The sequence below is a fragment of the Blennius ocellaris genome, assembly GCF_963422515.1.
Source record: "Blennius ocellaris genome assembly, chromosome: 5".
NCBI classification, from domain to species: Eukaryota; Metazoa; Chordata; class Actinopteri; order Blenniiformes; family Blenniidae; genus Blennius; species Blennius ocellaris.
The window spans coordinates 22,559,836-22,587,730 of NC_137654.1; the positions used below are offsets into that span (position 1 = coordinate 22,559,836).

Below are 27,895 nucleotides of genomic sequence, written 5' to 3' on the forward strand. Positions count from 1 at the left end.
GCGAAGCCTTGCAGGACTTGGTAAGTGGCGGGTGATCGGGATGAGAAAGGTGTCAGTGCTTCTTCTTCTTCTTCTTCTTCTTCTTCTTCTGTTCTTGCAGCGTGCGCTGCAGCTCCCGGAGGTTCTCCGACAGCAGCTCCACCTCGTCCAGTCGACCGCTGAGCTTGGCGTCGAAGATGTAGGCCCTGATGTTGTCGATCTGCTGCAGCAGCAGCTCCTCCTCGATCATGTCCACGTCGGGCAGCGCCTCCTCGTCCTCGTCGCCGTCGAACGGGTTGGTGGAGGCTTCGGGGGAAGTCCCGGAGGCCTCCAGGAAAGGGTTGCCTGCGTCGCTGTCCTCCTCCTCCTCGAAAGGGTTTCCGGGTGCCGCCTCCGCCGCTTTGTCGTCCTCTTCATCTTCGTCGAAGGGGTTGTACTCCTTCTTCCCGTCGGGTTCCTCTTCGTGCTCCCTCTTGATGTCCTCAAAGAAAGGATTCGACGGGTCCTCTTCGACGGGGGTCGAGTCCTCGTCTTCGAAAGGGTTGAGAGCGCTGCTGTTCTGCCCGTCGCCACCGGGGGGCGTCACGTGCCCTCCTAAGCTCCTCAGCCTTGGAGGCGACTCCTCCTGGCTGGTGGGAACGGGGAACGCCCTCACAGACGACGGGCTCCTCCCAGCTTTAGGCGTCAGCTCCTCTTCGGCGGCGGAGGCGTCCTCCTCCTGGAAGCCCCCTGCTGGGCTGATGTCCAGCGACTGCTCCCAGGTGATGGAGGGCAGGGCGGCACTCACGCTGGAGCCCCACTGCACTCTCTCCTCCCGCTCCCGGGCCTCCAGGCGATCGATCTCCCCCTGCTGCAGACGCTCCTCCCGAGCCAGCTTCTGGGAGAGGGCGATGGCGAGCGTGGTCTGCTGCTGGTCGTACTCGTCCTGCAGCTGACGCAGGTTCTCCTCCAGCATGGCCACCTCGTCCGCCCGCTGGGCCTCGCGCGCCTGACGGAGGAACGACTGGATGTTTTCGATCTGCTGCAGGAGGGGGTCTTCCAGCTCGCTGCGGGAGTCGGCGGAGGGCAGCCACCCGCCGGCTTTGGTCATGCGCGGCGCTCTCGGGGCTTGAGGCAGATCCCCGTTGGTGCTGGCCGGCGGGCGGTTTCTCTCCGACTCCTGCCGCCGCTTCAGAGTCTCCTGAGACGCCTGTGGACCGAGACACACACACACACACACACACACACACACACACACACACACACACACACACACACACACACACACACACACACACACACACTGTGACGAGCTGCAAACCTGAGCCTCTGCCATTTTAAAGTCGCATCACAAAATGTGGCCGTATCCACAATATCCTTCAATTATAAATGAGACATTTACAATGTCAATTCAACATCTCATGTTTTTACAGTGTATTAAGCATTAGTGCCACCAGTCAACGATTATTGCATTTGGATACAAAGTCTCACCAGTCTCTCTTGTTGGAGTCTCTTCTCTTGTTCCTGTTTCCTGTTTTCTTTCAGCTCTTCATATTTCGCCTTAGTGGGTAAAGACATCAGACCCAACAGCTTCTCCTGAAACATCCAGGACACAAAGAACCGCCCAGAGTGAGAAAACTGAACGTGGGTTTTTTTAAATTTGTGAGCTCTTGGTTGATTATTAAGCCGACCTGGACAAACAGTGTGGCCGTGTAGCGGATCATCCTCTGCAGTTGGAGCACTTTCGGGTGTGGCTGTGGATCATCTTTCGCTCCCAGTGTCAAGATCTTCTTACTGTAGAACAACAAACGCTCAGTTTAATCTTTCCCCGTTTCACACGACTTTACTTTTTGAAACGCTGAGTCAGAAGTGACCCGAACCTCAGAGCGTCGATCAGTTCGTAGTATTTCTGCACTTCGAGCCTCAGTCCGCCGGCAGTGTCGAGGTTGTACGTAGTTTCTCCGGCACTTTGAACGGTTGCAGAGCCGAGAGTCAGCGATCGAAAAGTTACCATTTGATTCATTTTTCTTACTAAAACTGCCCTTACTTGAGAGATTCTGCCATCCGAATGTACTCCGGCGCCTTTTCGTCCACTTTCTCCATGCACATCCTCAGCCGCTGAGGAGGAAGACAAATTACGAGCAAGTTAACAACAGGAAACACTCGCCAACAGGAAGGAGGCAACTTGGGGAAATGGCCCCTCCCCTGGTGAAGTCATTTAAAACAAACACATGAAAAGTTTTCAAAGGCAAATTTCGCAATCGAGCACGGAATGACTCAAAAATAAAATCTACGCAGATTCACCTCGTAGAGTTTCACGATGTCTGGCACGTGATCCTTTTCTTCTAACTTCTGCTGTCTCTTCAGCAGCGTGTCCATACAGTGGTGACAGCAGCGAATCTTCTCGTCGTCCTTCTCCTCCAGCATGGACGTCACGCTGCTCAGGCTGCTGATGCTACCCCGTCTCGAGCCCATCCCGCCGCCGCCGCCACCACCGCCGCCTCCTCCCGCTGAGGGAGACTGCGACTGTCCGGGACTCCCGGGAACACACAGGGCTTCTCGAGTGCCACAAATCAGCTTCTCTATTCATAGAAGCAGAGGAAATAAAAACTCAAAACTTGTGGGGAAAAAAAAAACACACGACGACAATCAACTTTACAGTCCCCTGGTCATTTTAGTTATTGGCTGTTGTTCATACGTACGCGCCAAAGGCAAGGGGATGAAGTCCATGCACTTCCGACACATGATGGAGCCGCAGAGGCGACAGTGGTGCCGGCGGTTTCGGATGTTGAACTTGTTTCCGCAGTCGGGACAGAACGGCACGTCGGAGTCGTTCACCCAGGACACCACAGACTTCTCGATGGCTGCAAAGGCAGATACACACTCGTGATTTATGACATTTAATAGCCTCACACACACACACACACACAAGAGTGAGATTCAAAACACAAACCTCTGATTTTAGCAGCGTCCGAACTGGTTCTGTCAAACGACGTCAACTGAAACGTAACATTTTCATTAAAAACTGCGTCGAGGGCGACTTCACTTTTAATTTGAGAAAACAGCAGGCAGGAGGAAAAATCAGGACCGCAATCATTGGCAATTGTACGTAGCACACCTTCTCCAGTCTGATGATAAGCTTGTTGACCTCGATAACATAATGATCTATCCTGGCTGCTCGGTGCTTTTTAAAGAAATCCAGGTGACTTCTCGTCGCTCCTGCAAAAAGAGAAGAGAAAGAAAGAGACATTTGTTCATTTATTTGACAAAACGATGACTTTTTCCCCCTCTTCTTGTACTTTTGAATAGAAACGGTGCTGTGAATATGCCTCGCTCACCCAGTTCCTGAGGCTCCCACATGTACGGGTCCACTCCGCCATAGTAGAAGGACTCGTAGGTGCCGGTGTCGGGTCGGTCATCTCCGTCCCTCTTCAGGAGTTTATCTTTGGCTTTCTTCGCTTTCTGAACCAAACCTGAACACAAACGCACGTCAAGACTTTAGGAGGAAATCACACCTGGAATCTGGATTTTTATGCAACGAGGGGATGCGCTTCTTTTCAAATGGATCGCCACACAACTAATCGGCTGCCTCCAGCCTTCCTCGTCACCTTCGATCATTTTTTCTGGCACAAAATGTGTTTTTTTGTTTGTTTTTGTTTTTTTCACACACAGTGGAAAAAGTAAAGTAATACTCACTTTTGAGCTGCCCCCTGACGTGCCGGTCATCCCCCGAGTGCTCCTCCTCATAGTGATCTTGGAGCTGGTAAAATGACTGAAGGTCCTTCAGGCACAGCGGGCAGAGGAAGCCCTCCTTCACTTCACCGGTGCCCTCGAACGGAGGCGGGTAGCTGGAGGCCATGACGACAGGCGGCTGGGTCCCTGGAGAAGAGGTGCAAGGTGGCGGGATCCTACTTTGGTCCGCATGTTACGGGGTGTGGCGCCGACGACGCCGCGTGAGCTCCATGACGCCCGAGGAGATCCCGGAGAACCTGAAGACGGAGATGAAGGAGAGAATGAGACCAAACTTAACGGAGAGAAGAAATCCATAACAGAGCTTACGAGCCTCACACCAAGAATTTAAATTTGTGCTGACTGACCTAAACACGCAACAAAGATGTTCAGGGTGGATGATAATATGAGAATATTATCCAATATCAATGGAAAACATATTGTTTGCAGATTATGACATGACTAAATAATCCAAAACAAATGCCACTCTTTTGCATCGCCATCAATTCTTTAGTCATTTATGAAGCACCTTTCAAACAAAAATGTCGCACAAATTGACTTGAATGATCTAATAAAATATAAAAGTGCAGCACAGGGACACACACACAAACGGTGCACTTTATTCTCCTGTACAGTCACATGTTACCATTATGCCACTAACTTTATGAGGCCCCTTTAGTCTCTCTTGTGCTGTAGCTTCATGTAGAATCTCTTACCTTTGAATCTCTCAGGTTACTCCATCAGCTCTGAAGTAAACTTGTTTTTCTTAAACAATCAAAAGAAAATAAAAGCTTCTTTTGTTGCTTCGTTTAGTCATTTCTCTCACAAATCCCAGAGCAGGTGCAAAGCTGACATTGCGGTTCTCTGTACCAACAACAAGTGTTTTGTAGGTGTGTTGTTGTCCATATCTGTTTTCCCTGTGACAGATCGGTGACCTGTCCAATACGTTGCCTTCACCCTCAGCTGCAATTTGATAAAATTGATATAGAAGAAAGGTCAACGAACTGAGCACAGCATACAACCGATTTATCTGACTGGAATGAGACACGGTGGAGTCTTTTGGAGAGTCAATGCTATAAACAGGTTTACTGACACCACTGTCCACAGAGACAGTGAAAATTATATTTCCTCGTATCCATATGAACTTTTACTGAGGTGGCAATACGAAGATTACCTCAAGGTGATGTTAAATCCTTTCTTATCCTATGGCTGATATTTATATCAAGCTTTATTTAGTGTTTTAAATGAAGTCACAATGGAAACTGAATTATGTTTAAAATTTTGCTCATAGCTTATAGAAAAAAGATCTGACACATATTGAGATTGCATTTATGATTGTAGCCATATAAATCTTTTTAAAGTTTCTGGTATAATTACTATTATTACACAGTCTTAGCCCAGTGTTACTTGTAAGGCGTGGAGAAGGTGGCGAGATTTACATTTGCCTTCAATGCGCAGCATGTCAAAGACAAACTGTGTGAATAATTATTCGTGGGTGTTTTGTTAATTTTATCCGGAATAACAAAGGCAAATATTTTAGATTTTACTGCTTGAATTGTAAGACTTAAACTTGCCGACTCCATGAACGGAGTGAGAAAACACACCCAGTTACGGAGGTGTTTACACGCAATTACAGCGCGAAATTACTCATTTGAGAGTGAAAACAAGCTGCCCTGTCTTGTTATTGAGTGATATTGATCTCACTTTATCCGCCCTCCGCTACACTGAACAGATTTGAACGTTAGCATCCGGATGCTAACAGATGCTCCCGTTTCCCCCGCGTCTGTTCGAAGCACAGCAACAACGAATCCCCAGCGGCAGAGAGGAAACCGCTGCCACTCGAAACCGCAAAGTCGATTACTTATACTCACGGATAATAACTGTGTTGTTGACAGTTTGGATTTTGGTTTGACAGCTCGACGCCGCCTGCAGCTGCAGCGACTCTGTCCGGTCATGTGATTAACAACACGTCGGTACCACGGGAAGCGGCGAGGGACAAAATACGTACGACCGCGCAAACTCAAAAGGTTCACGCAGAAGGAAATATAAAGCAGGTATTAAAATAGCCTCCTGACAGCCAGTAGTTCAAATTTGTCCTCCGTTGTGGACATTTGTAAACCTGGCTATCTCCCAACCACTGCATACTACTGAAAGAACTCCTATTGGTATCTATAGAGGACATTTAAGGCTTTTCAATGATACCAAATGTGAAGGGGTGGGGCTTTGGTATCTTTTTAGTTTTCCTCACTCAGGAAAATGGCCTCCATCAGTGCAAACACATTTAATGGGAAGAGGAAAAGTAAGTACATACTGCCTTTTATTGAGCTAATTTTGGCTTGAAATGTTATTTAAGTCTCTTAACAACACATTACAACATTGTTTGAATTATATTACTGTATTTTAGCATGGTATCTAGGTGTTAAAAAGAATGCCCTCCATAGTTGACATTTGCAGTTATTTGATCCATTTTGTGACAAAAAAAGAGTTATTCATTTTACTGCAAATTGTTGCTAGAAACTTAGTTATTGAGTTGTCTGATGAAGAACAGGTAAATTGTGCATCAACGGGCAAATGGTTTGATTTACTGTCTGATGGCCAGTGCACCAGTATGTGCACCCATACCCAACTGGATTGAAGATGTTTGTTATGGCTGCACCAACCGTTCTCGTATTCGACTTTGGTTTACCAAGGCAAGATTACCTTCAGAGATACAGGAGTAAAGGTTTTTGGAAAACAAGCAGTTTTCCAATGACCTTTACCTTTTCCAAGTTTGCAATGTTCTTCATTTGACAGTCAGTTCTCTTAGGAACAGACTGTCAAAGAACCTGTTCTTTGACAGGTTCTTTTTAATGATCAACCTCCTTGACACCCTGATGACAAAAGGCTGACAGGGACGAGAACCCTCATGAACAACAGAGTTCCAAAGGATCAGAGGGCACAAGCCAGGGGTGTCCAGCCTCGGGCCTGCAGGGTTCAGCTTCTCCCAGTTGCAACACACCTGATTACAATGAGGGGCTCGTTATTGGGCTTTTTTTCCACAGCCTTGGTGATGACATCATCACTATAGTCAGGTATGCTGAAGCAGGGAGAGAACTAAAACATGCAGGACACTGGCCCTCCAGGACCAAGTTTGGACACCCCTGGCATAAGCCTTTCATAAAGAAAGGAGGAGGGGCATCAGAGATGGCAGGCAGAGACGAGGCCCTCCTGAACTTGCCGCCTCAACGTATTTGGACAAAAAAGCCAGTTGTCGTGGCGTCCTTTGCATCCTTCACTTCTGGCATTTAACCCCAGGACACTGTCAGAAGAATAGTCCAAGAAAGACAAAACGTTGGTCCGGGTGTCAAAGATCAACACCAACATGGGCAGCGTGGATAATTCGTGACCACTTATTAGTCATGGGGTTTGATTTAAACTTCGAAGATTAAAAAAAAGTAAAAACGCATACTCTTTCTCAAAATGTTTTGGCATGTCCTCGATATTTTATATGCTTCCTGGTGTCTAAAACTCTTGAAAAGTGAAAGAATATTGCCCACACTGACGTCACAACTTGTCGCAAGGGTTGACTTTGCTTCATCTTAGGAGCAAATAAACGTAAAATATAATAAAAATAAAAATGCTGGATGGTAAATAAAGTGTGCCTGTGTGTCTGTCGGAGTGCACAGTATTTCACTGTAATATTTATACCAATTGGAAATAAGAAGAAGCTCAGAAGCCACAAATGCTCCTTGCAGATTATAGTTTTAACATTGCTAGAGTGTCAGTAAAGAACTTCCATTCTATTCTATTCTATTCTATTCCATTCACGTCTCTTTCTTTCATAGATCAACTAGTTCTGTCAAACATATATTTTATTCGCAGAGAGGGCAGCCTGGTTTGAAGTAGTAATTTACTTTTTCCTTGCTTAACAATCAGTCAGTCCATTGAATCTCAGGCTTATGTTATGGAGTGTAAAGTTGAGAGAAAGAACAAGAGAAGGAGCTTGTATGTACAATTCTGTGAATTTCCATCTCCATTTTGAACTTGAGGAGTAATTTGCATTTTGATCGGATCTATAGACAGCTGCTCCAAAGGCTCTGATGGAATGAGCCCAATTAAAGACAGAGGAGTAGATACCTGACACATAGCTTCATCAGCGTGTGCGTGCCTGTGTGTGCCCGTGTGTGTGTGTGTGTGTGTGTGTGCGGCCATCGAGCTGCATTAATCATGCTTGGAGCGGCTGCAGCACAACGACTGGGATTTTGTTGAACTACTACACACTAATTAGACCTTGGTTGGGTTGAATCAACGGTTTAATAGTGCAGTGATTAAAGCATGCATTTACTACAACTAAAGCAAGAAATACATTTTTACCAATGCATTTTATTGTCCAACAATAACATTGGTGGTTGACTTTAAGGCAAAGGCAGCTTTTTTTATTTACAACAGTTGCTTAAATGAACTTAACCCGTGCAGTAATGTAGAAAAATAATCAGTGACACTGTACTTTTGCTGTGGTATACATTATATTTTACAGAAGTAAAAATAATAAAACACAAATCAGCTCAGAGGATTTTTTTTTTTAAATGCATGACTGCAAACGTTTAGCCACCTCAACTGAAACATGAACTGTACCGACAACTAAGCGTGTGTTGCCTCACAGAGGGAACCTCGCTGAAGCCAGAAGACTAATCCTTAAATATTTGGACACCAAATGAGTGTCACGTAATCTAATCAATTTAACAGACTAACCTATCATAATGACTCTTTAATATATGGCACCAGACCCCTCCGGAAAACCTAAGGTCCAGTGGAACTCCAAAGTTAAGGAGAATAATTACGCACACGCTCTTGAAAACAGATTAACACGGGTCGGCAATGAAAAGAGTTGGTCAAAGGAAGAACAAAATACAGTGGCGAAGAAGGCGAAATTAGGTCAATTCTTTTTTCACTTTTTATAATTCATCATGGTAGTTGATTTATACATTTATTGGTTCACGACACAGAAGTAGACGCACGCCAGACCGGCTCAAACTACTCTCCTTCCACCAAATCCTCCTCAGGTGCGAACCTTTTCCCCGGGTGTTGTCTCTTCTCCTCCGCGTGACTTTTGTTGAGGTTGTCTAAAAAGTCGAGCAGCAGACTCGCCTTGCTACAACTCGCAGGGTCCAAAACGTCGCACGGACTGTTTGTGCCCATGTCCGGGCTCCAGTTATCCCAAGAGCGTTTCCCGGGGTGCTGACGCTTTTCCAAATCGGGCTGGTCCTCCTCTCCATCCACCTCCCAGTCCCAGTCACCGTCCTCAAACTCGGGATGGCGCTTACCTGGGTGCTGGCGCTTGCTGTGCAGCATCAGGTAGCGTTTCCCTGGGTGCTGCCGTTTGGAAAATTCACTGAAGAGTACGTCGGGGTTGTCAGAAATGTGTTCCATCGTAAAGCGCTTTCCGGGATGCTGTCTTTTCTGGAGCCCCAGCAGCGAGTGCAGCTCATCTTCGCGCTTACCCGGGTGCTGTCTCTTTTGCACATCCAGGAAGTCTTCGTCCTCGTCTTCTTCCCTCCTGCCCGGATGCTGCCGCTTCTCCAAGTCCTCGCTGTATCGCTTACCCGGGTGCTGTCGTTTTATCACCCATTCATTCTGGGAGGAAATGCCTTCTGGAAAAGGGGACAAAGCAAAAAATAAAAAAATGACTTCAACAGTCCCCAAGTTTACTTTTATCAACACTTGAGACAAACCCTCGCCTCGCAGCGTGTGCGTAAAAATGCGCGTAAAACTCGGTGGTCGTCAGCATTCTTGGCATTGTGTCTTTTATGCTGAGCAAAATTGTTTCAAGCTCAATTTTAAACTGGTGAAATACAAACGTCGGACATTTAAGAGCAAATTTTAACGATTGTTGTCTTGATTACTCAAAATCAAATAATTCCCCCCCTTCGAAAAGTGCGCAATGACCTCGAGATTGCAAAGAACGTCTAAACTTCAACACAGATGTTCATGTATCAACATTATTAATTATATGGTTTATACAAGCATTAAGTAAATGCACAGTGGAATGGAACTCAGCCTCTATCCAGTCAGAAAACGCGCCTTAAGCCTAAGAATGATACACAATTTGTGTTTTACGCACCGTTCCTCCCGTCGTCGTCCTGCAGTTTCTGGAGGATGGATCGCAAGAGAAGACCCTCTGCTCTCTGGAGTACCAAGTCGTCTAGGCTCATGCGGTCCGTCTCATCCTCGGCAGAGATACTCTGTCCTCCAGACACCGCCAAGTTGCAGATCGTCAGAGAAGCCAGGATGACCAGACATGTCGACTTCATTGTAATTTAGTTTGCTCGTCTGTTAATAAAAAGAAAAAGAAAAAGAAAAGACAGTTTAACTAAAACAGTGCAGAGCTGAAATTAACCTGATAAATATGATGATAATAGGCACGTTTGCAAGAGGGAGTCTGTTCTTGGAAAAAAAAAGTCTTAGTGTTATTTTTCTGAAACAAAATGTTCGAAATATCACTTAATGATCTTGCCACTGGTGCAACCTTTGAGAAATGTATTGATTCAGTCAAGCTGGTTTTTGTTGTAGATTTTTTGTTTGTTATAATTTTTTTTTTTTAATAAGTTGTCGTGCCATATAAATTACAACAGCAACTACTGTGCCAGTTTGAAAATGTGAGTTGGAATGATTTCCAGAATGATGCAACATTTCCGATTCCAAAGCAGGATCACTTCGCGACAGGAGATCATGCAGAGGGTTTGTTCTGAAATGCATCAGCCTCACCTGGTAAAGTGTCCAAATTCTCCTCTGTCCCCAGCTTCCAGCAAACCCCCCGGCAGCGGTGATAGTTGCGCTCAAGACTCTCGCAGGTTCGTATTGACCCTTGTGAGGCCAAGTCTAAAGGTGGGCAGTGTGATCGTAAAACTTTTGAGTCTCAGTATTTATACTCGTCGGACACTGTCGTCACACCGACGCTGGAGTAACTTTTCAGGATCCCTCATGTGTACTGATGTCACCAAGTCGTGCGCGAGTGGATGCGGGGGGTTATCTCACCACTGGGCCCACTGTCCTATTTGTCATTTATAAACCAATAACGCACAGAGATAGACGACAGGTGTCACCACTGGATGAGATAAAACCATTACTGAACGATGCGTTTGGCGTTCAGACTGCGTGATTATTAATTTTTTTTCTTTAAATTGGGCAATCTTTCGTTTATGCATTGTCACACATCGTTTCAATTGTCCACATTTATTTTGATTTATTTATTTTTTCTCGATTGGATCTCTCTCATGAATCGTCCGAGTATCATTACAATAAAATATGATGGTTTATAGGGCGCCAGTAGAGGCTGCAGAGATCCTAAAAAAATATTTCATATAGAGTGCAAGGTCACATGTAAACTTCTCCGGCTGTAGGCAATGTATGTAATATGGTTTCTGGGCACGACGCAACACGTCTGAACGTATCAGAGGCGGATTTAAGTTACATAGTGAATGGAAGGGAGCGAGAGAAGAGACTGATGAAACATCCAGACCAGGAAACGTTACAGCACTTTTAAAAGCAGTTCTATAGACACAAGATTTACATATAAAGTGACGTTTTATATGGACTTTAATGCTTTATTTGCTTTGTTCCAGTGAAAGCACCACTCCAGTTACTTGTCTTTTCACAAAGAACCAGTGGTCATATTTTATCACTATATATCAATCTTTAGCTGTACTTCTATATTATTCTTTCCCCATGAGTGATTTTCCATTATGACACAGCCACTAAATGTAACAATTTTACATCAAGGCAAGTATGACAATGCATTCTGATTTACTGTTTTCACCAAGTTTGAACCTATTTGTGTTTTAAAACAGGTTGAAGGTTTTGAGGCCTCAAAATCCAAATGTGCAAAAAATGTAAACATCAATTCAAGTGTAACCTCAATGGTTTTTGCATAGTGTTATCATGATTCAATCCAGACTGCCCTTTTGGGATCTGAACATATCTACAGTTATCTGTTTTGGAGTGACCGCTCTCAAGCTGTCTGTGCAGACACTTGAGATAACACGTGATCAATCAACCATAGACGTCAACACACAGCATCTGTCTCAGTTGGTCGACAGATGCAACCTTCTGCTGGTTCAGTCGCAAGTTTGCATGATCTCCTGCTTGCATACTCTGGAGTTCTCCCTCAGTCCCAAAACATGTGTTTGAGATTCATTTGAGATTAATTAGTTCCTATATGTGAGTTTGTGTGACTTTGTGCCTCCTGTGTGTTGTGGTGTCCCATCCCTGTGTATCCTACCTTCACCATCAGCAAAGTGAGCAGGATGAAGTGGTTTTAGAAGATGAATGCATAGTAATTGCAAATGCATGTGTGAATATTTGTGCTTCGTACAGTGTTGGGGGGGGGGGGCATTTTAGATTTCCTAAAACTCAACATTTACACTTTTGTTGAGGATGAACCTCTGTTGGTGACGCGGCCCGTTCACTCCACTGAGCATCACTCACTCAGTCAGTGCTTTGAATGTCAGCATGAATTGAATTGACCGTGTAATGATATAATTACTTGCTTTCAGTGTGCTGTCACGTTCAATACTTCAAGTGGGTTTAGCCAAAACATCAATATCATGGTTTCAAAATATTCAATATGCTGAGTGAATTTATTTTGATATTATTGAGAAGTCTGATTGATTTTTGCCAATTATATTTTTAGTGTCGGTAAGGGAGAAAACGGACATGGATGGGCAGTTAATCACAATCATGGCTTGTGATTAACTGATTTGTTTTGTTTTTTTATAAAAGCATGTCAAGGATGGGTTTTTTTTTTTTTTTTTACAAAAGATTATTGTGTTAAAAGTCTCTGTGTAACTCTGTTACTCTATTCAGGAGGGAGAATTAGTTTTCGTGAGCTCAAAGGCTAATCCCTGTGTGGCAGTGAGTTTTCACAGTGTGCTCACGTTGCCTCAAATGAACACAGAAGGTGACAGTGGCACAATTAAGACATGTCTGATCTGTATGGGCGTCCACCTCCTTACACGTGTCATGTCGGTCCCTTCTCTCCTATTAGGCCACAGTGTAATAACATGCCCAAAGGAACCAATTAATAGCCCAAGAGAGTGTGTACTTGGATTTTAAGCAGTTTAAAAGGCCAGCATGTGCTTAGGGAAGTCTTGTGAATTGCAGAAATTTGCTCTGTGACAATGGAAGGTTGTGATTAGAATCCAGCCTCCATTCCTTTCACTCACTCTCGCTCATCCTCCTCACAAAACACTTTGCTGCCTTTCAGAACTGGGAAATCATAACAATTAGTATTCTGTCCAGCATTATGTACCTCATGTACTAAGGAAGAGGATAGGTTAAGTGTACACCGTGTGCGGTGGGAGAAAATAATGACACTCATTAGCCTCCGCCCTCTGTTTCTCTGTTTACCGTTAGCTGGTGTTGTAGTGGTGGGAAACTTTGCCAGTATGTTAAGGCAGTTCCTGCAAAGCATCAATATGTCTGTTGAAGTCACCAATGAAATGTGTATGTTTGTACAATTTTAATGTATAAAAAAAAATATATATTTTTTTTATTACAATTTAACTTGACCTTTTGGAGAGTGTACTCTTTCATAAAACAAACTTGGAGTATGTGTTACTTAATTATATTTGAGGTTCTCATGCAGGATTTACCGTGTGTTATTGACCGACTGAGTGTGTCACATGTTCATATTCTCGGCTGGCTCCTCCGTCAACTGTAGTTTTCCCAGAAATGAGTGATGTTACCCCCCCCTCCTTTCATATCGTTCTCTTCTTTTCTGTCACTGATTGTTGCCATGGGATCACTGCTCCGCATCTGTTAGTGACTGTTACCATAGAAGCAGTGGTCAGTAGATCCTGCCGACTGTTGCCGAGGGTCTTAGTCGTTGACCGCTGGGGTCTTTGCCAGTGTGGTTGCCATATTGGATGGGTCTCCACTTCATCTCCTTTGTATTTTACTTGTAATAAGGAAGGAGGTTTTCACATCATGAAAATAGTCATAACTCACTGAATTTTCAATCGATATTCACTCGGTTTGGCTTGTGACAAATAGCAGATGGCTATATATTTATATCAGTAAATAACTTTATTACATATGGCTACCAATCATAAAGTCAGCTTTTTTTTTGTTGATTGACAGAAACTCAAAACAGACAGAAATCTGGTGTGTAAAACAGAAAAGTGATTCTGAAGATCAGGAACATTACTTTACAAACACAGAGCAAGAATGAGAATTAGAGTTTCTTTGTGCTGAGCTGGAGATCATGTTCTCTGTTTCTTCCCACTCGTCTTACTCTTCCTACCACTTAACTATACAAATGAACATGATTAGTCGCAGCCTCTTCTGTGCAGCTCCCTTGAAACGATCATCTTCAGTTTTCTCACCTGTCGTCTTTTGAAGAACCTGAAATGATCGATTATGAACGAGAAACATAATTTTGATAGACACTTTTCATCTATTGGAGTGTTTCATCAAAAGTTAGGCTGAGAAATCTGCTATGTTCTCATTTTCATTACAAGTATCTGTTTGAGATCAGCGCTAATATTCTGAAGCCAAGAATCTGACATTTTGAAGATAAACTAACAATTATATATACTAACAAAATTAATTCATTTGATCAATTCACAGAAAAAAAAGAAAAGTGCCACAGGACAGGAAGAACATTAAAATAGCCCAAACGGACAGCAAACAGCTAAAATAGGACTGGGAATGTTTTTACCAAGAAAACATCTATTTTTTTGTGTTGTGAAATACAAACTTTCCTTAAAATGTTCTTTTTTTATTGATATTTTGCACTGCCATTCAAAACAGTCTCTGTCTCTGGAACTTCATGTATTTCAGTTCATCTGCTGGAAATTCATAACAAAAGATGATCAAATTTGATCTGTTTTTGCGATGTAGAGTGGACAGTGACCTATAAATTATATTAAACAACAAAAAAGAACATGTGAATGACCAGCAGACAAAAAAAAGATGAAATGACAGGATATAAAAGCTTAAAAAAAAAGCATCTAAATTGTTGTTATACTGGCTGTTTTATGCATGCAGATGCAGTTTGAAGCATTTGTATCATGGGTGTTGTTAGCAGGTTAATATAAAAGCCTCATTTGGGCTGCAACCTGTACAATTCCCATGTTTTGGAGTTTGTTATTATTGTGCCTCTGAAATCAGGAGGATGTTTCATTTGAGCATGGACGAAGGATTTCACAAAATGAAAATTAAAATAATAAAAAAAAAAAAAATCCTTACAAAGTTGAGGGAAACTCAACTTCCTGCCGGAAGGTGAATTTCAGCTTGTTTCTGTTCGACGTGCCCCTCTGGGGTAAACAGCCAGAGGTGGCGAGTTAAAAGACAAGACATGTCGCCGGCGACAGCAGGGGCGTGTTCGGAGTGCTGGCGAAGAAGATGGACGGGATGAGGGCAGACAGAAAACAAAGCGACGCCAACAAATAAATAAACAAATGGAGGAGAGCGTGTGGGTGGATGGCGTGATAACAGGGGGCCCCCGAGAAGAGACTCTGGACCGACAGGGTCACTGTGGCACAGAATGAATGACAGATGGTCACAGGTCAGGAAGACAGACTCAGCATTACCGACCTGCTTGCTGTTGTTGCCTCGCATGTTAATGTGAGGCCGGAATTCAGGGGGAAACTTTCCGGATAATGCGTGTTTTATTTCTGGAATGTTTTTTTCTTTACTGTTGTAATTCTGTCGTAGATTCGCAAAAACTGCTGACTTCTCACATGCTGATTTTCTGTCTGAATAATCTTTGATTTTAAACATTTCAAATAGCCAGAGGATGCTCTACAGGCAAAGTGCTCACGATAATTATCAGTGCAGCCTCCTATCAAACGGCGTTGTTACCGTGATCTGTCGAGTGTCATTCAAAACAGTGATGACAATCCTGCAGTGCAACTGCAAAATGGCTGCAGAGGCTGTTGTGGTATGAAGTGAACCTGACTCACCCTGCTCCTGCGGCAGCGTGTCGACAACATGAAGACACCGTTTGATTAGTGTTCTTCTCACTCCGAGCCCGTTTGCCATCGTCAGTCCCTTTTGCTAAAGTTTCACTTTTTCCTTGCAAGTCCTGAATGCAAAAAGTTGCAGCTATAAATGTCTCTAAATATCACTTTGAACTTTCTTCTATTTGTTTTTTGTTTTTATTTTGCATGTGTGTGTGAGACACTGAAATCTACGCTTCCAGACTGGCTAATGTCTTATATCCTCATTTGTCAAGAGACGATACACACACACACACACACACACACACACACACACACACACACACACACACACACACACACACACACACACACACACACACACACACACACACACACACACACACACACACACACACACACACACACACACGTGGACAGACAAAGACACACACACAGGAGGAGGAAAAACGAGGATGGATTTTGCATTATTTATTTTCAAATTTCATCTCTGTCTTTAGCTGTGTGTCTGTTGCCTTGAGAATCCCATTATCTCTCAATAACCTGCGAGGCGCCCGTGTGAGTCTCCAGCCAGAGAGCGTGATTAGTGCACTACTACCACATACTACAGCTCACTTATCATCGCCCTCCCTCTCTCCTCCTGCGTGTCTGTCCTCCCTCGTCTTTGCACTCCTCCGTCACAGTCAGGTGGTGTCTGCGACCGGCTGTAATCGTACTAGATTGAGCTGATCTTTCAGTCTCGCGCTCCACTGAAATGGCAGATGTGAGCTTTTTAAATGTTTTACTCCTCGGAGGTGATCGAGGGGAATGAGAGTTCAGGGAAGAAGTTGCACAAAGGATCGACAATGAATATACCAACATGTAAATACGGAATGATCACCTGGCTTGGAATCAGTTCTGTCAGACTGGACTGCAAACCATCAGAGCCGTGACTTAATAAATTCAATTGTTTCCAGAATTTTGGATCTATCGAAGAGATTTTTCACCTTTTGTGTACCAACGCAACAGAAACATGGACGATTACTAAGAGACTGTTGATACGTCTGAGCAAATACAATAAGAGACAAAATGACTTGTTTAGGAAGAAGCAAGACATTTCCTGAGATATCATACTTTCTGAGAAGTTAAAGACAAAGGCCGAATGAGCCTGCAAACTAATTCTATTCATTCCACCTCTAGTCTCTCACTGCTGTAATAATATCTTATTCTACTTCAGTAAAATTTGCACCAAGTATGATTTTTCACGACTTCTGAAATGACAAGTCACGACTGAGTGTGTTGCATCTTACAGTGTGAAAATATAAAAAGTTTTTTTGTAAAATCAATGTTAATGATGGATATCAGTTTGTTTAAAATAGAGGAAATTCCTGTTTCATCGCCACATTTCTCTACCAAACAAAATACACAATACAATATTTAATTTACTTGTTGGTTGTTTGAGATATTTGAAGGTATTTTGTGCAAATAAATGAGTGTCTGAAAGTGCCTTTTCAAATAGACCCAAATATTGATCAGAAATCATTTAAAATTTGGAGTAACAGAAGAACAAGTTGTCATTTTGGGACTTTGAAGAGATGAGTTATGAAGGCAAATCGTTTTGTTTATTATCAGCGGTTATGCAAGCGACTCTTTCTCTGGTCCTAAACTGCACGTAAGCTCTATATTTTAGTTTGCTTGATATTACAGAGATTCACACGTTCAAACCATAAAGCAGAATAGAAGTACACCCTGTACAAGTTTTGCATCAGACCTGGTGCTGGAGTTAAACTCACTCAGTATTGTCTTAAGCTCCATGTGATACTCGGTGGCTGTGTGGGAATGTGAGAGTGGGAAAAACAAAATGGCAACATGTTGCTGGTGTGTCAGTATCGGCACATGCAGCGAGCTGGAGCTGCAAGGTGTTCGGCTGACACATGCGGGCATCAATCTTCTGTTTCCGAGATAAAGCAGACACACAACCGAGCCTATCTGCAGTATCCCTCGCCGCGCATCCTTCAGCGTAGTTAATCTAATTGTCGGGAAATCCTAGGCAGCTGCAAAGCATATTAAAAGTATACTTATCCCCAAATGTAAATGCCACAACATGCAAATGAGGTTATCTCCCTCACTATCGTCTGCACAGCGAGAAGCACACGAGCAAAGAAAAAACACTTTTCTAGATCAGGCTCATCACAAGTTTAATGAATGCTCACAGATTCTGGGATTCTCAAAAGTTTTACAGCTCACGAATTCTGGACATGTTCTAAAATTCTCACATAAATCCAGAAGCTCCCATCTTTAGTGGGACACACTTTATTTTCTCCTGTATTTGGAGAAAAGCATAATAAGCTAAGAACTTCTTTGAAAATGGATCTTTTATGCCTTTTTTGATGCAAGGTTATTAGACTCAAACTATTGTGTTAAATTGATAATCACAACTATTTAAACATATTAACATAGTGAATTATGTTGTAACTCAAATTGTGCACAAGAAAAAAATATATAATCTACATAGTAAATACACAGTTCACAGCAGTTCTCTATGGAAAATGTCTTGTTGATGCCAGAGGTCAGGAGAGAATGACCAGACTGGTTATTGATGATAGAAAGGTCAAATTAACTCAAATAACCAGGTAGATGAATAGATACATATATGACTCTTGAAGCTCATGAGCTACGTCAGCAGGACTTAATAAAGTGGCCAAAAGGTGTATGAATCCCATACAAAAGCATGTAACATATTATGAAACTAGTTAGTTTTTCCCTCCATTATATAATTAAAATTGTGACACTTGCAGATATTTTTTATTACATATTTTGAGGCCTGTTTTTTGTTTTATTATCTACAATTTGAGCTCGTAATTCACAAAAGACTGCTCTAAGATTTCAGAGGAGGACACCTCAGCACGTAGTACTTCAGCTAGTACTTGAAGGAGGAACTATATTGGTAGGGAGCGAGTGTCAGGGCGAGTATCTATATAATTCAAAACTACAATGTGTGATATATTGGTTGAAGGAAGTGTGGATAAGTTCATGGACGGAACAGCTTCAGACATGTTCAGTCTTTGTGCCTTTACAGGGCGGCACTGCAGTGATATCCTGTATAGAGTCTTCCACTGTCGGTCTGCACAACTGCAATTTAACCTCGTCACTCAAAATGTTACCATCATCTCTTTGATGGGTAAAGTCAGGAATAATAAAAAAAAAAAGTTTACAATAAAATGGACTAAAAATGAAAGAATTAGCATTAAAATCTCTAGATTTTCTTAATTTTTTTCTTGGTTCTCAGGATATTAGTGATATTATAGTATTTACGTTACAAATCACCACAATATTCAGGAAGAGGGTGATCTGTTTTTTTGGACTCCTTCTCACTTCTTGTTTTGTTTTTTTATCTTCTCTTGCACATTAAACTTTTTTTCCCCCCCTGCTTTTTGAGCTCTTAATCAGAAGGTGGACCTCAGGGAGCCATGCGGAGGAGTGCTTGATTGTGCCTTTGCTGTGTTGAGTACCTGCAGCTATTTATGTCTGCCCCGGTGATCAATGAGAGAATCGGTGCGATGAGAGGGCTTGATGAGCGGCACACCGACGTAAGACCGGCAACACTCCTCTCCATTCCCTCACCCTGTCTGGAATAGGCCAAATTTAGGTCTCACACAGTGGACGAAGATGGCTCAGGCTGCGTGAGCTAAAGAATGACAGGAACAATCAGAAACCCCCCCCCCCCCCTGGGGGAATCATGAAAGGATTCTGTGAAGCCATTATGAGTAGCAAAATGAATTTCAGCTGGAATGAAAAAAAAAAAAAAAAAAAAGGCCTTCGATATTCTTACCTGGTTTGATGGAGAAAAAAGGTTTTTGTTCATGATTGAAAGAAAAGTTACCCATAATTATTTGCAAACATTCAAACCCTGATATTACCTCCAGTAAAGCATTGGCCTGTCCCGTTTACCGTGTCAATTCAAATTACTTTTAGAAAAGTCACGATAAAAATATATATATGTATATATATATATGGAGACACAGACACATTTTCATTCTCTTTTTTAGAATGTAAATAGCTACAGGGTGGTGTGGGATGAGCTCACTTGTTTTAGAATCCGCCTTCAGGCGCCTTTCTGTGTGGAGTTTGTATGTTTTCCTTGTGTTTGCATGTTTTTTTTTTCTAAGAATCCCAGTTTCCTCCTATAGTCTAAGGACATGCAAATTAAGCAAATCTGTGTCTCTAATTTTAAGTAAGTTTTGTGGGTGTGTTAGTGACTGCAGTTGTCTGTTTCTCAGTGTTTGTCATGTGATGGACTGGTGACCTGTCCAGATCGGCTCAAACACCCAGCGACTGGTGAAGCAGTAAAGCTGCACGGATGGCTTACTGAGGTACTGAGGACTCAACATTTCAACTGGCATGGTATGGGAAATGTTATTTAACAAAATTTTCATTCGGTTTGTAACCATGTAAAGGCCACACAGAATCCGAGAGGAGCCTCCCTCGTATAGCAGCAGGTGGTAATTCTCCCCGCTGACCTCGTCCCCCGGAGACAGCGGGAGGAAAAGCCCCGTCAGTTCTGTCAGTTGTGGTGTAACTGCTGTCAGGAAACAATACTTCCCATATCAGTACTAATAATGTTGTTTTCATTGTGTTCGTGGCAAAGAATAGCACAGCCCATGAGGTCTCTGCTGTTGTTCTCCAGCTTTATCTTTACTAATGAGGTTGCGGTCAGTTGAGGCTCGCAGCCATCTCCCGCTGCCATTGTCCTTCCATCTGAATTTGGGCCATATTGCATCACTTTGACATCAGACTAGTCTGCTGGGACGGCGTCTCAGCCATTGTTTACAGTAAAGAGCAGCAGTGACAGGGCCGTTTGTTCCCCCAACCTAATTGTCCGCAGGTATGGATGAAGACGCACTGCCTCTTTGAGAGGTTTGGAGAGGTTGTTAAAGGTCAGACTAAGGAGTTGAGCAGGAAACAACCACAATTTTAGTTTTTTTAAATTTGTTTGAACTCTTATCAATTGGGTTTATTTTTTCAGGACAGACCAATCATTTTCATAACACTAACTTTCTCAATTAAAACATACTCAAACTGAAGATCCAAAATAAATTCTAAGTAGAATATGTTTTTAAAAAATTGCAATGCTGAGCCTAATCATTAAACTGTGTCAAGTGGAACATTGCAATAATCATTAGCCCTCTATAATCCATCTAATTACAAATCAAAATTCAACAACCATTAATTGCAACCTCATAATATCCTAAGTAAACTAAACTAAAGTTTAATTTGCTATAAATACTGGCTTTTGTAGAGTTGCTAATAGTTGTTTTGCACTTCCACTAGGACCCCCCAGGCTTTTCTTGTGATTAACAGTCAAATAACTCTACAGGAAATTGCTGTACTTGACCAAAACTGTAAGTGCCTGGAGAGCAGCTCCATTTAAAAAACCATTGGCCTCCTTCAAATGGCCCGTGTAATTATTTGCTATGCTTACAAACATTAAGCGGTTGATTTTGTTGGTCTTTTGTGGGTTGTTGTTGTTGTTTTTTTTAAGTCAATGAGAGCAAATCCATGCTATAAACCAGGGGTCAGCAGCTTTCAGGAATAACGGGTCATTTCTCCTCTCTCATCACCGAAAAAACTACAGCAAATGAGTTGATCCTATTTATTTATTTATTTATTTATTTATTTATTTTGCATTATTTATCCTTGTTTGACTTCCAGAATACTCAGGTGGAAAACACAACATTACTAACCAGCAAAAACAATCAGGTGACATATAAATTGTGCAGTGGTTCGGTGGCCACTGCCAGCCAGTTTACAGAAAGGTTGAGAACCCGCTTTTCAGTCACCGATTCACCAGACTTTTAAACTAAAGCGAAACAAAGGTGTTAGGCGTGCTGCTATGAGCCCCCCACAACAGTAACAACTAATTCCACCCGAAAATGTCACACACATCTCAACAAAAGTCCCTCTTCATGGCCTCTCCAAACTCCTCTCATGCCACAGAATGTTGCTTCTGCAAACCACTCCAGCCGCAGCCCTTTCAGCCCGCCGATACCTGTCTGCTGAGTCCCCTGCGACATCTCGACCCTAAAAGCCTCTGGACCAATAGTGTCCAATAAATCCTTGGATTACTGCCATGACGGGTAACAACATGCTTCTGGCTACCGCTGTGCATAGCCACTTTCACAATGGAGGTTTTGAACGAGGTCTTCTCTGACGTCACGTCTCCAACCTCCTCTGGTACCTGGGAGAATTTCTCATAGAGGTGAGAGCTGAAATCTTTTTAGGCACGGTCTCTAACCTTTTCTGTGCTGAACCCCGTTACCCAGTGAGACCGTGGAGTCCGTCGGTGGTGCGCTTTCCAGGACCTCATCCTCTCGCACCAAGAAAGCCGGTGTTTCCTCCCTGCCACCTTAAACAGATGCAGAATGTTAGTAAGGTCTTATGGTATTTAATGTTGTTGATTTAGATGTTTTCAATGTGGTTATTGTCTCTCTCGGCTGCTACTTTGCTACTGCTGGGAACATTTATGATCATTTACATCAATGGTACAGTTACTGTCCGTACTCTTGTCTCCAATGCAGAGTCCCAGTCTGTGCGTTCACACCACAAAAAGTTTCCATAAGGATGACAACAGGAGCAAAATTTCAATTTCCTCCGTTACAGAGCAAGACTGTTACCATACTGAAAGGCACAATCACTCAACTCATGTTGCATGAATCAAGTGATTGTGGTCAGTCGAGTCCTTTATGAGAAGCCTTCCTGGGCATTCCTGCTTTTGGAAATTCATTGTGACAACAATCATCTTCATATTCAGGACTTGAGTGTCTAAAACATTCACTGACTGCCTCATAATCCTGGGTCTTTGTAACAGATGAATGAGGGGTGTACGTTTTTTGTCCAAGACGGGAAGCTTAACTGGCAAAAGTGGGACAGATGTGACTCCAGTGAATGTGAGTCAACTGAATTACAAAATCACTTTTCTTTTGTTGTTGTTGAAACACCATTGAGCTGCACAGAAAGTAAACTGATTTGACTAAAAAAGGCCTCTGAAGGAAACATAATGCTGTGGTGATTGTGGTGTTGGTGGCTTTCTCATTGTGAGCAGCGAAGGTTTGTACTGTTCACCAGCACACCACATGTGCACCACATGTGCACACACGCTCACAAACAAATAATATTTCACGAGATTGATGCTGTGACTGAGGGACGGATTTTTCTCCTTTCCCCCCCCCCCATCAAAGCAGTTTCTAAATAACACCAGAATCAATTTTTTGATTCAAACTGATGCTCAAAATGAATTATGTCTGTGGTGTCTTGTTTATTTGTGGCTGACCTATTCTCCTGTCTGTGTGTGATGGAATTATTCCCATGTGGAAAAAAGTTCAAATGTCAAGTTAAATATAAATACTGACTCTGTCAGAGGAATGTCTTTTGTATTCCTCACATGCTTTGCCTCCTTCATCATTTTCTGAGTCTCATTTTTTTTTTTCCTCCAACCTGAAGTTGGAGGAAATTTTTGTTAAAAATCAATTTGCCGTACTGAGGTGTATTTATGAGAGATACAGGCCTGCTAAACTTATTTACTGCTGTAATTTGCTTTCTTACGGTAATAGCCATGCGATCAGGTCCAGTGCTCCAAGAACATAGACTTCCAGTCTTTCATTGCAGCCACATTCCCACTGATTGATTCTTCATCTTCTGTTAAAACTCTGTTAGACTTTTGTTATGAGCCATTGGAGTGCAGAGTTGAGGTGATGGCTCAGCGATAGTTATGATAGGAGTTGCAGTAATAGAAAAATCACTCAAACTAAAATTGAAATGGTTTTCATCTGACTTAATTACCTGAAGATTTTAGATAAAGAAAAAGAAATCAGCCACGTCATTGCCTTGTTGTTATCACAGACAGCGATGGCCTGTAATGTATGCTGCTGTGTGGTCAGTCTCCTGCACCAGCCTGTGCCTCCCTGGCCTCCAGTCTCTGCTCTCTGTCAGACACCCCTGTCACTGTCCCAAATCCCCGCCATCCTGCCAACAGACGCCTGCCTGCTGCCACACTAATGGAGGAGGGGGGGGGGGCGGGGGGAGGGGGGGGGGGGCAGCTCGCCTGACAGCCGGAGGTGACTCACCTGTTCTGAAACACTTTTAATCACCCAAAGTACAAAACATAGGAAAAAAAACATCTGTGTGTCCAAAAACTGAAAATACATACTTCAAGTACGTTAGTGGCCTCATATTCACTCAGCCATAGTGGCATGTACGTCACCCATTTACTTGTATTGATGTGCAAACTCCATTCGATCTGAGAAGATGTGCTCTGATATAATAGTATTGGCAGCAGAGCCTTTCGGCGCTGTCGTTTTCACGGTGGGGCATTTATCGAACCACCTGCCCTCGTGCACCTTGGCCACTGCTGGCCCGCTTGCAGATTCATTGCTTTTCCTTCATTGGAGGACTTTTGGTAGATACTGACCACTGCAGACTAAAACACCACACAAGAACTGCCGTTATCACACATTTGGATCTTGTCTTGCTCAATTCCTGTCACGTTCTCATTTTTTTACTGCTTGTGACACATCTACTTTGAATCTGTCTGAAATTTCCCACACATTAACTGATGATATGACCAAAAAAAATACAATATTATTGACTTTACATGCCAGAATTGGTGTGTTTGTCTCTTTCTCGGGCCAGAACACTGGAACTACACAGAATCAATCCTGTGAAATCAGTATTAGATGATAAATAGACAGTAACAGAACAAATGCACATAAAAGTCCACTTTAAGTTATTTTATTGTTGGCAATTCATATAAATGTGAACATTGGCGAGCTCCTGCTGCCTCGAGATCGGAGTCAGTTACATTGAATGCTCAATCAGAAATTACAGGATCAGAAAAGAACTTTAAAAAAAAACCTGAAACACACAGTAATTAAGTGTGTCTGCAGGTTTGGGCTATCAGGAGCACATTAAATGTACTGAATCAAACGTACACTGAAAGGCTTGTGTGCAGACTTCACAGCAAGTGCAGGTGTGAATAAATGTTCTCTTGTCAGCGCCTGAGCTGCATCATCACATGTCCACCATGAGGAGTACAATGAGGGATAAAAAAACAGAACTCTTTTCTTTATTTTAAACACATCCGACTAAGTAAATAGATGTGCGCCTCTGTATTTCGGTGTCATCTGGGGATTTTGAACGCAAGGTCTGCTACGGAAGAATGTTTCCCTAATTGAAGGTCTTCACTGGTGGTGTTGGTGTAAGGTATGCTTTCACGCAGCTAACAATTATTAGGGCTTCCTGACAGCAATGGTCGCCCACATATTACTTAACATTAACAGCAGAGGGAAGAGAAAGGCCATGCAGGAGCTCACATTGTTTCGAAGGCAACGGCGTGGCGTCGGCAAGAGAAAATTTAAAGGAAAAAGATAGCAAGGGCTTGTTGTTCTGTGTGTGTGCGTGTGCGTGTGTGTGCGTGCACGCGTGCGTGTGTGTGCGGGCCGTGGGCTGTAATGGAGAAGAGAGAGCATTAGGCACACTCAACAGTGAGGCAGCAGGAACTTGCAGCACAACTCCACAGAGTCCTCTCCGGCTGTAATCAGCGGAGTGAGAGGAGAGTCACACCTCCTTTTATCCTCTCTACCTAAACAATCCCTGTTTCTCTCCCGCCTCTTCATCTCTGCTTTTCTTTTACTTCTTCCTGCCCAGTTTCATATGTAACGACGGTTTCAATGAAATTGCGCAGCTCGCCTCGCTCCTCTGTCTGCTGCACTGCGGTCATCCAACGTGGGGAACCGGGGCCGATCCCAGCCGGCTTATAAAGGCTGGGGGCAGGACGGGTCACCTCCCCATCACAGGTCAAAACACAGAGACAGACAGTCACACTCACTCATTCACTACTATGGCACTGCACGAAGCATTTTTCAAGTCACACTGAATGCTTAACCGTGGGAGGAAACTTTGGAAACGTGCAAACTGTACAGATAAAGGCCCCCCCAAAACCCAACCCAGACTCCAACGAGGGACCTTTTCGCTATGAAGCATGCTGCAATTAGACCAGCTCATCTCAGTCAGCGTTTGGCAAGCGAAGGTGTTGAAGGATAAATATACTGTATGAGAAAGTCCTTTCCTGTCACGCCACTTAAGGCAGCTCTTAAATATGATCCATTTGGTCCTTTAAGCTTGTTAAAGATGCATCTGTCTGTGTAACATCATTCACAAATGCCTCCAGAGCATTTTCCCGCTCCTGCATCTGCACGTCGTCTCCAAAACTGCACACACTTAATATTTAACAACACAGGCTACAACCTGCACCTCCCATTTGCACTTCCTATCCCATCTTCCTCCTTGCTGAGTCTTATATAACCAAAAATGGCTCCCATTAGCAGCACCTGATCTCCTCTTCTCCTCGCATCTCTCCATCAGTCCGCTGGTCTCAGTGGGGTTTTCTGTATAAGCGAATTCATCTCTGGGCCGATGGTCGTTCTCCAGCCCCCTTAAGGAGCTATTTCATGAATAAATGAATAAAACTGGCAAATTATAACAATATTGCACCTTTTGTTGCACAGCATTGTGTATTAGTGTGTTACTGGGTCTTGGTGCATGAATGGCGGTAAGAGACTCCAATTACCTGAACTATTCTTCCTTGAGTTACCTCCAAAAATGTATTGGGACAGTTTTGTGTCAAAGGCCCATCTTAACCCTGAGCTTTGCCCAACAGAGCGCACTGAAGATTAGAAAAAGATAGAACACATTGGTACGATCTTGCTTTTTGCTTATGCAACTATTAGTATCTGGTTGTGTATCTGTCCACAGTTTCCCAATGGATCCATTGTTTTGGGCCGTTTTCAGCGTTGATTGGACATTGGCATTGGCAATGCTGGCAGAACGAGTAGGACGCGCATTAATTTTTACAGTTAAAATGCCAGCGTCCGACCGCAAGGTTCATTTATGGGAGAAAAATGCAGCACTCGAGACGATGACTTGCAAAGGGAAGGCTTATCGGGTGGAAGCAACTTTTATATTCAACATGCATCCTCCTTTTTGATGATGCAGCCAAGCTGAGGAAGACAGGATGAGAGGTGAAGCCCTGGAAACAATTTGTGCCAACGCGGCACCGAGGTGATGAAGGAATCCACTGCTGGACTGAAGCTACGGCCCGACAGCTTTGACTTCGGTCTTGAGCACAACCTTTTCACTTTTATGACAGTAACCTACTGACATTTTCAATGTGGTAATAATGGTGGTGTATGATTGTAAAACCTGCTCCTGACTGTCTACTTGGAGCGAACCGCTTCGGCCATGAATCCCAGGATGACGAGAAGAATGTAACCTGCTCCAGTATGTTTGGTCAGGCTCGTCAGAGCAGTTTCTCCATTTTTAGACAGCACCACAGTTTAGCTCTGTGGTTCAAGCTTCAACATTCCAAGCCAGGAGTGTAGGTGTGTACGGTAAATAAAAGATCTGCATTAGAAAAGCGCACAACTGCATTCCGCCCTTACAGCTCACTCTCCTCCTTTGAACGAACCAACTAATAAGGCAGAAGGTGCAGAGGTGCTTTCACCGGGAAGGTCAGGGCTGCCTCATGCACGTCAGCAGTCGTTTTGCACGTGTCCACAGACGAGTACACTGTATATGTTTGATGTGGTGTAATGTCTGTTTGCCCCTTGACTGTGTGTCTTTCATTTTTTTTTAAATTTGAAGGAATCTACAGTGCGGAATGACATGTAATTACTTCACACGTAGAATAAATCTTTACATTGATTGACATATGTGGACCTGTGTATGTCACTATAGGAGTGTTCAGAGTGGTAATCATGGCGAATGTTTGAATGAGTCTGATAAGACACGGCTGATGGAAGAAGTTTTCCTCAGAGCCTGTGAATAGAGTTTTTAATTGCTCACACCGTTATACCCTAAAAGGATTTGCAAGATCTCAGCAAGGAGTTTTAATAAGGCAGAATGTGGGTGAAAGTCAAAGTGGCATGTCCTATTAGCACAATGTAAAGAGAAGGAGGGGATCTCAGTGAGTCACCGGCACAGACTGAAGCACATTAGGTTAAATGAGCCTGTCACTTAGACAATGACCAAAAATCGTAAAGCAGACCGAGAGCAGGCATTATCCTTTCTCGTGCAAATTTTCACTGTGTTTGACTGACATATTTTTATTTAATATTTAGATAATCTAAGTTTAGATCTTAAAGGTGTCCTCACCTATCGGGAATAATGATAAAGTTATCGCTTTCAGAAATAAACATAACCCACTGTAAGGCCTTTATTAAAATACTCCAAAATTC

General features: G+C 43.1%; 2 protein-coding genes across 3 annotated transcripts; both read right to left on the bottom strand.

Moving 5' to 3' along the window:
* Positions 1 to 17: 17 nt before the first annotated feature.
* On the bottom strand, positions 18 to 5,637 carry rbsn (rabenosyn, RAB effector). Of its 2 annotated transcripts, none has more exons than XM_080497490.1 (12): positions 5,559 to 5,637; positions 3,655 to 3,947; positions 3,297 to 3,431; positions 3,077 to 3,177; positions 2,912 to 2,957; positions 2,661 to 2,822; positions 2,263 to 2,540; positions 2,006 to 2,076; positions 1,839 to 1,925; positions 1,650 to 1,752; positions 1,450 to 1,554; positions 18 to 1,168 (listed from the first exon to the last, which is right to left on the bottom strand). In XM_080497490.1, the coding sequence occupies exons 2-12, from the start codon at positions 3,815 to 3,817 to the stop codon at positions 53 to 55; spliced, it is 2,367 nt and encodes a 788-aa protein (XP_080353616.1). In that variant the 5' UTR covers positions 3,818 to 3,947; positions 5,559 to 5,637; the 3' UTR covers positions 18 to 52. The 2 variants fall into 2 exon arrangements, with proteins under 2 accessions (XP_080353616.1, XP_080353617.1); XM_080497491.1 differs by lacking the exon at positions 5,559 to 5,637 and adding an exon at positions 4,404 to 4,444.
* Positions 5,638 to 8,700: 3,063 nt separating this feature from the next.
* On the bottom strand, positions 8,701 to 9,977 carry trh (thyrotropin-releasing hormone; the record flags this gene model as incomplete). Its single annotated transcript, XM_080496268.1, has 2 exons — positions 8,701 to 9,317; positions 9,788 to 9,977. 2 exons carry the CDS (start codon positions 9,975 to 9,977, stop codon positions 8,701 to 8,703), a joined length of 807 nt encoding a protein of 268 aa, XP_080352394.1.
* Between the last annotated feature and the right edge of the window lie 17,918 nt (positions 9,978 to 27,895).